This window comes from Cherax quadricarinatus, unplaced genomic scaffold (genome assembly GCF_038502225.1).
Source record: "Cherax quadricarinatus isolate ZL_2023a unplaced genomic scaffold, ASM3850222v1 Contig238, whole genome shotgun sequence".
In the NCBI taxonomy this organism is placed as follows: Eukaryota; Metazoa; Arthropoda; class Malacostraca; order Decapoda; family Parastacidae; genus Cherax; species Cherax quadricarinatus.
Window position 1 is genome coordinate 222,501 of NW_027195264.1, and position 15,987 is coordinate 238,487.

The 15,987-nt window shown below is 38.8% G+C and overlaps 1 protein-coding gene across 1 annotated transcript in view; it reads right to left on the minus strand.

Moving 5' to 3' along the window:
* LOC128699581 (tyrosyl-DNA phosphodiesterase 2) overlaps window positions 1–15,761 on the minus strand; it is a gene marked incomplete at its 5' end in the record, with an annotated part of 80,928 nt that extends 65,167 nt beyond the window's left edge. Inside the window, 3 exon segments of the mRNA XM_070080225.1 lie at window positions 367–577; window positions 13,932–14,069; window positions 15,673–15,761. Coding sequence (XP_069936326.1) covers window positions 367–577; window positions 13,932–14,069; window positions 15,673–15,761 — 438 coding nt within the window.
* Between the last annotated feature and the right edge of the window lie 226 nt (window positions 15,762–15,987).

Genomic DNA, 15,987 nt, shown 5'->3' on the forward strand with positions numbered 1-15,987 from the left:
CCACCCACCCCTCTCTCTCTTGTCTTACTGCTGTCACCATGTCATAGAACTCCAGTAGGTTTGTGACACAGGATTTCCCGTCCCTGAAACCATGTTGGCTGCTGTTGATGAGATCGTTCCTTTCTAGGTGTTCCACCACTCTTCTCCTGATAATCTTCTCCATGATTTTGCATACTATACATGTCAGTGACACTGGTCTGTAGTTTAATGCTTCATGTCTGTCTCCTTTTTTAAAGATTGGGACTACATTTGCTGTCTTCCATGCGTGTGTGTGTGTGTATGTGTGTGTGTGTGCACTACTTACCTACACACACAACAAACATTAGTCACTAACCTACACATACAACAAACATTACAGTCACTAACCTCCACACACAATAAATTCCTGCCCATGACAGTGTTCTCGAAGGGTACAATATTGTGAGCATCAAAGTAGACGGTTGTACGTCGCAGTAGAGTAGCAGTGAAGTAATCTCTGGTGTCACCCACAACAAACACAAACTGTGGCAATAGGTTCTCTAAGTAGGTGAAGGTCTTAGGCACCAGTTCTTGTAGGAACACTATGTCTGCTCTCTCCCTGAAAGATGACTTAATGTAAGTAATCCTGAGGCCCAGGAGCTGTGACTCAACCCCCAGCAACTACCACAAATGCAATGGATGTTTCTACATCCATCATTAAAATCTACAAAGCATTACAAGATAAAATAAGTCACAATTTCAAAATATTTAAAATTATACCTCCGTTATAAACCGAATAAGTCAACTGTTAATTTAATCTGTATCATTCATAACACTTAAAATATCTTTGTAGAATTAAATGACTTATTTAATGACTTGTACCTGGAGTATACCTGGAGGGAGTTCTGGGGGGTCAACACCCCCATGGCTGGTCCATATTAACCAGGCTGCTGTGGTGTGGGGTTCCTTGAATAAGTGATATCGGTGGAATTAGTAGGTCTTGGTGCTCTGTCATAGTGTTTACTGAGAGATATTTCCAAGCCTGGAGCCACACCTCTGACCTCCACTCCTGCTAAGTCACGACTGACAGTACTGGCCAATCAGGCCAGCAGGATATGAAACACTGGGAAAGGGGTATCAAGATGTGACCCCTATACATGTACCCTCAACTGTCACTAATGACTGCAGGTGCCAAATGTCGATGTACAAAGTTGGTGTACATAGCTAATGACAGCTCAGTACATGCTACAGCATGGTGACCCTGTCTTGCATACATCATGGTGACCCTGTCTTGCATACATCATGGTGACCCTGTCATGCATACATCATGGTGACCCTGTCATGCATACATCATGGTGACCCTGTCATGCATACATCATGGTGACCCTATCATGCATACATCATGGTGACCCTGTCATGCATACATGATGGTGACCCTGTCATGCAGATAACTAATACAATACAGACAGAGTGGCAGACACAGTGAGCAATAGGCAGCAATTTCTATACAATGTAAAGAATTTTGTACAACAAGAACATATACTTCTAGGAAAGTATAATGAATCATAGTAAATAATGAATCATAGTGAATAATGAATCATAGTGAACAATGAATCATGGTGAATAATGAATCATAGTGAACAATGAATCATGGTGAATAATGAAACATGGTGGATCACTGAAAGAGGGAGATGGATTGATCACTATTCAGGTGTACAGGTTCTGAGGAAAATTATATACAAAACAAGTTACTAAACAGAGAAGACAGACTTGGTGCACACAAGATACTACTGTTAAAACTCACAACTCAGAGACAATGTGAATAATCAATGTACAAAAAAATAAATTTGATCCACAGTAAAAATCAAGACACAGATATACATGACAGTCAAGAAACGAGGTAGAAAGTACCGGGTCAGAAGGAGTGTTGAGGTCTGGTTCACCAGTCTGGGTACCACAAACTTTATGTGGTCTATATGTGACTCTTGGTACTAATTTGCTCAAGTTCTAGCATTACAGACATTCTGTTAAAATTTAGTTAACAGGACTCTAGACCTGACTTTAATTTTGGTTGACTTTACTCAAGCGTTTGTAACTTTGGTAAATTCTGCTGATGACTTCTGAAGTATTTCTCCAATTCTTCTAAACAAACTTTGAGCTAAACAGGTACAAGTCAATACAAAGTTATCTTCATTATAACTAAGTTTTGGAGTGAAGTACAGCAACTTATAGGGTAGACAATTTTTTTCTTTTATCACACTGCCCGATTCCCACCAAGGCAGGGTGGCCCGAAAAAGAAAAACTTTCATCATCATTCAATCCATCACTGTCTTGCCAGAAAGGTGTTTTACACTACAGTTATAAAACTGCAACATTAACACCCCTCCTTCAGAGTGCAGACACTGTACTTCCCATCTCCAGGACTCAAGTCCGGCCTGCCGGTTTTCCTGAATCCCTTCATAAATGTTACTTTGCTCACACTCCAACAGCACGTCAAGTATTAAAAACCATTTGTCTCCATTCACTCCTATCAAATACTGTACACTCATGCATGCTTGCTGGAAGTCCAAGCCCCTCGCACACAAAACCTCCTTTACCCCCTCCCTCCAACCCTTCTGAGGCTGCCCCCTACCCTGCCTTCCTTCCACTACAGATTTATACACTCTCGAAGTCATTCGGTTTTGTTCCATTCTCTCTACATGTCCGAACCACCTCAATAACCCCACCTTCTTCCAATTTCCAAACTACGAATTCTCTGCATTATATTCACACCACACATTGCCCTCATACATGACATTTCCACTGCCTCCAGCCTTCTCCTCGCTGCAACATTCATCACCCATGCTTCACACCCATACAAGAATGCTGGTACAACTATACTTTCATACATTTCCCTCTTTGCTTTCATAGGTAAGTTATTTGTCTCCACAGACTCCTAAGTGCACCACTCACCCTTTTCCCCTCATTAATTCAATGATTTACCTCATCTTTCATAGACCCATCTGCTGACACATCCACTCCTAAATATCTGAATACATTCACCTCCATACTCTCTCCCTCCAATCTGATATCCAATCTTTTGTCACCTAATCTTTTTATTATCCTCATCACCTTAGTCTTTCCTATATTCACTTTTAATTTTCTCCTTTTACATACCCTACCAAATTCATCCACCAACTTCTGCAACTTCTCTTCAGAATCTCCCAAAAGCACAGTGTCATCAGCAAAGAGCAACTGTGACAATCCCACTCTGTGTTTGATTCTTTATCTTTTAACCCCACACTTCTTGCCAAGACCCTAGGATTCACTTCTCTTACAACCCCAACTATAAATATATTGAACAACCACGGTGACATTACACATCCTTGTCTAAGACCTACTTTTACTGGGAAATAATCTCCCTCTCTCTCCTACATACTCTAACCTGAGCCTCACTATCCTCATAAAAACGCTTCACTGCTTTCAGTAACCTACCTCCTATACCATACACCTGCAACCTCTGCCACATTGCCCCCCTATCCACCCTGTCACTTGCCTTTTCCGAATCCATAAATGCCACAAAAACCTCTTGACCCATATCTAAATACTGTTCACCTATATGTTTCACTGTAAACACCTGGTCCACACATCCCCTACCTTTCCTAAAACCTCCTTGTTCATATGCTATACTATTCTCCATCTTACTCCTAATTCTTTCAATAATAACTCTACCATACACTTTACCAGGTATACTCAACAGACTTATCCCCCTATAATTTTGCACTCTCTTTTATCCCCTTTGCCTTCATACAAAGGAACTATGCATGCTCTCTGCCAATCCCTAGGTACCTTACCCTCTTCCATACATTTATTAAATAATTGCACCAACCACTCCAAAACTATATCCCCACCTGCTTTTAACATTACTATCTTTATCCCATCAATCTCGGCTGCCATACCCCCTTTCGTTTTACCTACTGCCTCACGAACTTCCCCCACACTCACAACTGGCTCTTCCTCACTCCTACAAGATGTTATTCCTCCTTGTTTTAAGCATGAAATCACAGCTTCCCTATCTTCATCAACATTTAACAATTCCTCAAAATATTCCCTCCATCTTCCCAATACCTCTAACTCTCCATTGAATAACTCTCCTCTCCTATTTTTAAATGTCAAATCCATTTGTTCTCTAGGTTTCCTCAACTTATTAATCTCACTCCAAAACTTTTTCTTATTTTCAACAAAATCTGTTGATAACATCTCACCCACTCTCTCATTTGCTCTCTTTTTACATTGCTTCACCACTCTCTTAACCTCTCTCTTTTTCTCCATATACTCTTCCCTCCTTGCATCACTTCTACTTTGTAAAAACCTCTCATATGCTAACTTTTTCTTTCTTACTGCTCTCTTTACATCATTCCACCAATCGCTCTTCTTCCCTCCCGCACCCACTCTCCTGTAACATTTATCCACACCATATAAGATATAATGTGGAGTGTGCTACTGTTGCAACCCCTGAATGGGTTGCAATGATTATTATGTATACAGTGGACCCCCGCATAACGATCACCTCCCAATGCGACCAATTATGTAAGTGTATTTATGTAAGTGCGTTTGTATGTGTATGTTTGGGGGTCTGAAATGGACTAATCTACTTCTCAATATTCCTTATGGGAACAAATTCGGTCAGTACTGGCACCTGAACATACTTCTGGAATGAAAAAATATCGTTAACCGGGGGTCCACTGTATATATAATTATTATCTTTTCATGTAATTTTATACTGCTTATATTTGCGATAATAGCTAAATCGTGAATATATCCTTCTGGCAAGACAGTGATGGAGTGAATGATGGTGAAAGTTTTTCTTTTTCGGGCCACCCTGCCTTGGAGGGAATCGGCCGGTGTGATAATAAAAAAATAAATATAATGTTATTTGACTTAGCTTCCTTTGGTTAGGTAGGATGTTACATATTATGTACTCAGTTCAAGTCTTGATTGTCTAACTACTATAATTATCGCTCTTTGCTCATTACTCTGCCGGCTCCTGTTTCTGAGCTGCAGCGACCCACAGAGCTATCACGTGATCAAGGGGAGGGGGGTCCTCACCTCGCCTGAAGTATTCAGTCTGGTCTAGACTCTCTTGGTGGTTGGACAGATTGTCTGTCTCATTATTCTTGTTAGTTCTGTAGAACTCTGTTCACAGAACATTGTATAGACTTGGTGATTTTCGACGTTGTACTGAGGTTGTGTGTCGCATAGACACTCTAAACAACTCAGGTCCTGAGCTGTAGCTTCTGACCTAACTTTTACTGGTATCTGTGTATTATCACAGTCGGGGATTTTCTTATGCCGAACTTAGGTTCAGTAGTATGGGGGTTTTGTGACTTTTGTGGAGGATCTGCTGATGGTCCCTACTTAGTGTCGTTATATTATCTCCTTGTTCCTGATTCTGTGTCACAGTTGCTTGTTGTATTGCTATTGGGCTTAGCATTCTTTTTATTGTTCAAGCAGACTGTTCTGACTGCCAGTTGGTCAAGAAGTTAGTTCATTTGAGGACTTTGTCAGTCACCTGTTTAAGTCTAGTCGAGTCGTGAGACATAGCGAACTACTTAGAGCACTTACACACATACACACTTACTTGTACATATTTGTAATATCTTATTAAAGGTTAATGTACCATACTGTACTTAAGAATTATAAATGTGATATGTGCTTTCAGCACAATAATATTGTACTCGAGAGAAGTGATATTATTTTGATTACTGTGATTAATTTAATTTAATTTAATTTGATAATATACCTCTCGACTTAATAAATTTATTAAATTTTAATTTCTCTAGTTAGTAGCCTACCAGTTGTAATCCTGAAGCACTATTGAATCATACTGAATTCTAATGGATAACTGGACAAGGATACTGACTACTTGTTACGAAAACCCAGTAACAGGCTGGATGCTAGAAGGGCAGTCCTTTCTAGTATTCACTGGAGATCTCTAAGCTTTTAGAATCACATTTTGTAACAGCTACACAGACAGTGTATACAGAATTGATGGCACAATGAACATCAGGTATAACCTCTTCCCATGTTTCACTGTTAGGATTAATTGTTGCTCACAAGGCTTCCAGTAATTTCTTATTTGTCTTTTCAGCTGAACCATTCCTGGCAGGATAGTCAAGTGTAATAGTTGATTTAGTGATCAGAAACAAAGTGCACAACTTTTCAAGAATCTCATTACAAAATTCACCTCCATTATCTGTTACGAGTAGGATGTTTGCAGATTATGTGCTAATTAAATGTCTTGGCTACTATCTTGATAGTTTTATCTGCTATGTGAACTAACTCACAGTATTGTATGAAATAGTCTACCATTACACACAGATGTTTGTTGCCCTGGAGGGGCATTGGAAAATTAGTTAATAAGTCAAGTGATACTCTTTTCCAAGGTTTCCTGGCAGTAGGATATACCTGACAGTAATTAGGGCCACCAACATTTCCCTAGTGTTGCATGCAAACAATGCATTTTTTTGACAGGCACTGAAATATCTCTTGACATATGAGGTCAAAAATACTTCAACCTGGCTTGTTGTACTAAACATTCATACCAGAATGTGCAACACCTGGTACATCATGAACAAGCTGCAAGGCTACATTCACTAGTGACTTCAAGATTACTAGCTTCAACTAGCATTTCACAGGTGGTATGTTGCACTGTCTACCAAGTCTTATGTCAGCTGGAAGATTCTCAAAAGTCCTCTACATAATAAGCAACTTTCCAGCTGCTATGTTAAATGTCTGCCAATTTTGTACAACTTGTAATGTGGAAATAAAAGAATTTGAATCATATGTACCTCAGCATCATACATACTTAGTATCATACATACCTCAGTATCATACTTACCTCAGCATCATACATACTTAGTATCATACATACCTCAGCATATGTACTCAACATCATACATATGCAGCATCACACGTATTCATCATACATACCTCAGCATCATACATACCTCAGTATCATACATACCTCAGCATCATACTTACCTCAGCATCATACATACCTCAGCATCATACATACCTCAGCATCATACATACCTCAGTATTATACATACCTCAGCATCATACATACCTCAGCATCATACATACCTCAGCATCATGCATACCTCAGCATCATACATACCTCAGCATCATACATACCTCAGCATCATGCATACTCAGCATCATACATACCTCAGCAACATACATACCTCAGTATCATACACATTCAGTATCATACATACCTCAGCATCATACATACTCAGTATCATACATACCTCAGCATCATACATACCTCAGCATCATACATACTCAGTATCATACATACCTCAGTATCATACATACTCAGCATCATACATACCTCAGTATCATACATACCTCAGCATCATACATACCTCAGCATCATACATACTCAGCATCATACATACCTCAGTATCATACATACTCAGTATCATACATACCTCAGCATCATACATACCTCAGTATCATACATACCTCAGTATCATACATACCTCAGTATCATACATACCTCAGTATCATACATACCTCAGTATCATACATACCTCAGTATCATACATACTCAGTATCATACATACCTCAGCATCATACATACCTCAGCAACATACATACCTCAGCATCATACATACTCAGTATCATACATACCTCAGCATCATACATACCTCAGCATCATACTTACCTCAGCATCATACATACTCAGCATCATACATACTCAGTATCATACATACCTCAGTATCATACACACCTCAGTATCATACACACCTCAGTATCATACATACCTCAGTATCATACATACCTCAGTATCATACATACCTCAGTATCATACATACCTCAGTATCATACATACCTCAGTATCATACATACCTCAGTATCATACATACCTCAATATCATACATACTCAGCATCATACATACCTCAGTATCATACATACCTCAGTATCATACATACCTCAGTATCATACATACTCAGTATCATACATACCTCAGTATCATACATACCTCAGTATCAAACATACCTCAGTATCATACATACTCAGCATCATACATACCTCAGTATCATACATACTCAGTATCATACATACCTCAGTATCATACATACCTCAGTATCATACATACCTCAGCATCATACATACTCAGTATCATACATACTCAGCATCATACATACCTCAGTATCATACATACTCAGTATCATACATACCTCAGTATCATACATACCTCAGTATCATACATACCTCAGTATCATACATACTCAGTATCATACATACCTCAGTATCATACATACTCAGTATCATACATACCTCAGTATCATACATACCTCAGTATCATACATACTCAGTATCATACATACCTCAGTATCATACATACCTCAGTATCATACATACTCAGTATCCTACATACCTCAGTATCATACATACTCAGTATCATACATACCTCAGTATCATACATACCTCAGTATCATACATACTCAGTATCATACATACCTCAGTATCATACATACCTCAGCATCATACATACCTCAGTATCATACATACCTCAGTATCATACATACTCAGTATCATACATACCTCAGTATCATACATACCTCAGCATCATACATACCTCAGTATCATACATACCTCGGTATCATACATACTCAGTATCATACATACCTCAGTATCATACATACCTCAGTATCATGCATACCTCAGCATCATACATACCTCAGTATCATACATACTCAGCATCATACATACCTCAGTATCATACATACCTCAGTATCATACATACTCAGTATCATACATACCTCAGTATCATACATACCTCAGCATCATACATACCTCAGTATCATACATACTCAGTATCATACATATCTCAGTATCATACATACCTCAGTATCATACATACCTCAGTATCATACATACCTCAGTATCATACATACCTCAGTATCATACATACCTCAGCATCATACATACCTCAGCATCATACATACCTCAGTATCATACATACTTCAGTATCATACATACCTCAGTATCATACATACCTCAGTATCATACATACCTCAGTATCATACATACTCAGTATCATACATACCTCAGTATCATACATAACTCAGTATCATACATACCTCAGTATCATACATACTCAGTATCATACATACCTCAGTATCATACATACCTCAGTATCATACATACTCAGCATCATACATACTCAGTATCATACATACCTCAGTATCATACATACCTCAGCATCATACATACCTCAGTATCATACATACCTCAGCATCATACATACCTCAGCATCATACATACCTCAGTATCATACATACTCAGTATCATACATACCTCAGTATCATACATACTCAGTATCATACATACCTCAGTATCATACATACTCAGTATCATACATACCTCAGTATCATACATACCTCAGTATCATACATACCTCAGTATCATACATACTCAGTATCATACATACCTCAGTATCATACATACCTCAGTATCATACATACTCAGCATCATACATACTCAGTATCATACATACCTCAGTATCATACATACCTCAGCATCATACATACCTCAGTATCATACATACCTCAGCATCATACATACCTCAGCATCATACATACCTCAGTATCATACATACTCAGTATCATACATACCTCAGCATCATACATACTCAGTATCATACATACCTCAGTATCATACATACTCAGTATCATACATACCTCAGTATCATACATACTCAGTATCATACATACCTCAGTATCATACATACTCAGTATCATACATACCTCAGTATCATACATACTCAGCATCATACATACCTCAGCATCATACATACCTCAGCATCATACATACCTCAGTATCATACATACCTCAGTATCATTCATACCTCAGTATCATACATACCTCAGTATCATACATACCTCAGCATCATACATACCTCAGCATCATACATACCTCAGTATCATACATACTCAGTATCATACATACCTCAGTATCATACATACTCAGTATCATACATACCTCAGTATCATACATACTCAGTATCATACATACCTCAGTATCATACATATTCAGTATCATACATACCTCAGTATCATACATACTCAGAATCATACATACCTCAGCATCATACATACCTCAGTATCATACATACCTCAGTATCATACATACCTCAGTATCATACCTCAGTATCATACATACCTTAGTATCATACATAGCATCATATGTACTCAGCATCATACATACCTCAGTATCATACATACCTCAGCATCATACATACTCAGCATCATACATACTCAGCATCATACATACTCAGCATCATACATACTCAGTATCATACATACCTCAGTATCATACATACCTCAGCATCATACATACCTCAGTATCATACATACCTCAGTATCATACCTCAGTATCATACATACCTCAGTATCATACCTCAGTATCATACATACCTCAGTATCATACATACCTCAGTATCATACATACTCAGCATCATACATACTCAGCATCATACATACTCAGCATCATACATACTCAGTATCATACATACCTCAGTATCATACATACCTCAGCATCATACATACTCAGTATCATACATACCTCAGCATCATACATACCTCAGCATCATACATACCTCAGTATCATACATACCTCAGTATCATTCATACCTCAGTATCATACATACCTCAGTATCATACATACCTCAGCATCATACATACCTCAGCATCATACATACCTCAGTATCATACATACTCAGTATCATACATACCTCAGTATCATACATACTCAGTATCATACATACCTCAGTATCATACATACTCAGTATCATACATACCTCAGTATCATACATATTCAGTATCATACATACCTCAGTATCATACATACTCAGCATCATACATACCTCAGCATCATACATACCTCAGCATCATACATACCTCAGCATCATACATACCTCAGTATCATACATACCTCAGTATCATACATACCTCAGTATCATACCTCAGTATCATACATACCTTAGTATCATACATAGCATCATATGTACTCAGCATCATACATACCTCAGTATCATACATACCTCAGCATCATACATACTCAGCATCATACATACTCAGCATCATACATACTCAGCATCATACATACTCAGTATCATACATACCTCAGTATCATACATACCTCAGCATCATACATACCTCAGTATCATACATACCTCAGTATCATACCTCAGTATCATACCTCAGTATCATACATACCTCAGTATCATACCTCAGTATCATACATACCTCAGTATCATACATACCTCAGTATCATACATACTCAGCATCATACATACTCAGCATCATACATACTCAGCATCATACATACTCAGTATCATACATACCTCAGTATCATACATACCTCAGCATCATACATACTCAGTATCATACATACCTCAGCATCATACATACCTCAGTATCATACATACCTCAGTATCATACATACCTCAGTATCATACATACCTCAGTATCATACATACCTCAGTATCATACATACCTCAGTATCATACATACCTCAGTATCATACATACCTCAGTATCATACATACCTCAGCATCATACATACCTCAGTATCATACATACCTCAGCATCATACATACTCAGTATCATACATACCTCAGCATCATACATACCTCAGTATCATACATACCTCAGTATCATACATACCTCAGTATCATACATACCTCAGTATCATACATACCTCAGTATCATACATACCTCAGTATCATACATACCTCAGTATCATACATACCTCAGGATCATACATACCTCAGTATCATACATACCTCAGTATCATACATACCTCAGCATCATACATACCTCAGTATCATACATACCTCAGCATCATACATACTCAGTATCATACATACCTCAGCATCATACATACCTCAGTATCATACATACCTCAGTATCATACATACCTCAGTATCATACATACCTCAGTATCATACATACCTCAGTATCATACATACCTCAGCATCATACATACCTCAGTATCATACATACCTCAGCATCATACATACCTCAGTATCATACATACCTCAGTATCATACATACCTCAGTATCATACATACCTCAGCATCATACATACCTCAGTATCATACATACCTCAGTATCATACATACCTCAGTATCATACATACCTCAGCATCATACCTAGCATCATATGTACTCAGCATCATACATAGTACCATATGTACTCAGCATCACACATACTCAGCATACATACCTCAGCATCACACATACTCAGCATACATACCTCAGCATCACATGTACTCAGCATATATACCTCAGCATCATATGTACTCAGCATCATATATACTCAGCATCATACATACTCAGTACCATATGTACTCAGCATCACACATACTCAGCATACATACCTCAGCATCACATGTACTCAGCATATATACCTCAGCATCATATGTACTCAGCATCATATATACTCAGCATCATACATACTCAGCACCATATGTACTCAGCATCACACATACTCAGCATACCTCAGCATCACACATACTCAGCATACATACCTCAGCATATGTGCTCAGCATCACACATACTCAGCATACCTCAGCATCACACATACTCAGCATACATACCTCAGCATCACACATACTCAGCATACATACCTCAGTATCATATGTACTCAGCATATATACCTCAGCATCATATGTACTCAGCATCATATATACTCAGCATCATACATACTCAGTACCATATGTACTCAGCATCACACATACTCAGCATACATACCTCAGCATCACATGTACTCAGCATATATACCTCAGCATCATATGTACTCAGCATCATATATACTCAGCATCATACATACTCAGCACCATATGTACTCAGCATCACACATACTCAGCATACCTCAGCATCACACATACTCAGCATACATACCTCAGCATATGTGCTCAGCATCACACATACTCAGCATACCTCAGCATCACACATACTCAGCATACATACCTCAGCATCACACATACTCAGCATACATACCTCAGCATCACATGTACTCAGCATATATACCTCAGCATCATATGTACTCAGCATCATATATACTCAGCATCATACATACTCAGTACCATATGTACTCAGCATCACACATACTCAGCATACATACCTCAGCATCACATGTACTCAGCATATATACCTCAGCATCATATGTACTCAGCATCATATATACTCAGCATCATACATACTCAGCACCATATGTACTCAGCATCACACATACTTAGCATACCTCAGCATCACACATACTCAGCATACATACCTCAGCATCACACATACTCAGCATACATACCTCAGCATCACACATACTCAGCATACATACCTCAGCATCACACATACTCAGCATACATACCTCAGCATATGTGCTCAGCATCATACATAATCAGCATCATACATACTCAATATCATACATACCTCGGCCTCATATGTACTCAGTACCATATGTAATTAGCACATGTACTCAGCATCATATGTACCTCAGTATCATACATACTCAGTACCATATGTACTCAGCATCATATGCACTAAGTACCATATGTACTCAGTGCATATGATGCTGAGTACATATGGTACTTAGTGCATATGATGCTGAGTACATATGGTACTGAGTATGTATGATGCTAAGTACCATATGTACTCAGCATCATACATACTCAGTACCATATGTACTCAGCATCATATGCACTAAGTACCATATGTACTCACATCATACATACTCAGTACCATATGTACTCAGCATCATATGTACTCAGCATCATTCTCAGTACCATACATACTCAGCATAATACATACTCAGTACCATACATACTCAGCCTCATATGTACTCAGTACCATACAAACTCAGTATCATATGTACTCAGTACCATATGTACTCAGCATCATACGTACTCGGCACCACACATACCTCTCAATAATCCTGGCAATAGTCTTGGTCCTCTTCTTTAAGTTTTTATCATCAAGTCCATCAATGTTCCAGGTAATGAAACAAAACTTGTCCGGAGGTTTCTCAGTGGCAGCTGAGAGTACGGACACCATCTGAGAGCTGTAATGAAAGAAATACAGTGGACCCTTGGTTTTCGTGATTAATCCGTTCCAGAGAGTCTGCTGAAAACCAAAATTCACGAAAACCGAAACCATTATCTCCATAAGAAAAAATGTAAATCTAATTAATCCATTCCAGACACCCAAAAGTATTATTTATTTATTTATTTATGTATTAACAAAAACTAAGTTTTTAGAGATTAAATATAGATTTACATACAGAAATAAATGACAAATCAATATAAAGCAATAATAACATCACACTTACCTTTATTGAAGACTCTTGTTGGTGTATGGAAGATGGGAGGAGGGGAGAGGGAGAAGTTACTATTGTTTGGAAGGGTAATCCCCTCCCATAAAGACTTTAGGTACTGAATCCTTATCTGGGGTTACTTCCCTTCTTTGTTTTTTAATGGCACTAGGACCAGCTTGAGAGTCACTGGACCCCTATCACTCAAAAAGTTGTTCCAGAGAGCTCTAAAGTTTCTGGCATCTAAGATTTTCCTAAAATAAGACAAGGTATTGTCACTGAACATGTCACAGACACGACCTACAACAGCTTTGTTAGGGCGAGGTTCCTCCACAAATGTTTGAACGTCACTCCACTTTGCACAAATGTCCTTAATCACTGAAGAAGGCACCTTCTCCCCTCTCTTCCTCCTCCTCCTCTGAAGCAATTTCCTCAGCTGTGGTCTGTTGCTGTTGCAGATGAAGCTCTTCCAGCTCTTCAGTGGTTATTTCTTCACTGGTCTTCCACCAACTCTTCCACATCCTGGCCACTCACATCCAACCCCATGGAATTCCCCAATGCCACAATACATTCCACAACCTTCTTTACCAAAGCCTGGCACTAGGAGCTCTCTTTGGGCCCATGGTGGCTTATTTAGCAGTTGCAAGCACAAAAACAATGGATTATTACAAAATGTTTCATATGAATGCGTGGGGTGATGCTCACTTGCTGAGAAACAATGCCACATTGACTCTGAATGCATCTGTGGGAAGCTTTGTGTGCACAGGGACACTGGGACACATTCCGTACGACTGCCGAAATCCAAGGAAAATCACAAAAACCAAGGCTATAAGTTGCCGATAACCAAAATTCATGAAAACAGACACAAAAACCAAGGGTCCACTGTACAGAGTACAGACACCATATGAGAACTGTAATGAAAAAAATACATGGTCTTACAGTAGCAGCTGAGAGTACAGCCACCATCTGAGAATTGTAACATCCTCACTCAGCCTTCAAAGTACAGGCACTGTACTTCCCACCTCCAGAACTGTAACATCCTTACTCATTCTTCAGAGTACAGGTACTCTACTACCCACATTAACCAAGCATCACATACTGAGTGAAAATATAAGAGTTCCTCAGCATCTTACATGTTCATGAGACAGACAGTAAGCAAGTAGTTACTCTGGCATGTACCTTTACCTCTGATGAGTTTCAAGTCTTACTACTCCCAGAGCCCAGCCATGGGCCAGATGTCTGGTCCAGCCAGAGTGCAAGATATTATGTGAGAGGAAGGCAGTACCATCTAGTGTGGTACTCAACTACTGCTTGTACTACCAGTTAAAGTACAAACTGGCTAACAGGTACTTACTCAAATGTAACGACGACTTCTGGTTCATCACCATCATTTAAGATCTTTATACCCCCAGAACGAGCCTCCAGGAATGCATTCACCGACCACTGCAAGTATTAAGAAACTCAAGCAAGATCAACTAACCTGTTAGGGAAAACACCAACAATTACACATTAATAAAATAAAGATTGTCGGTTCTGACGCTACACGATGGTTTACTGCTGTTACTAAGTCGAGTCACCTCTAGGGTAAGCTGGGCAAGGTGTGTCGGGAAACTGGACAAGTTTCCCAATGCTGGTGTTGGTCATACAATGACCCGCTAATGAAACTTCT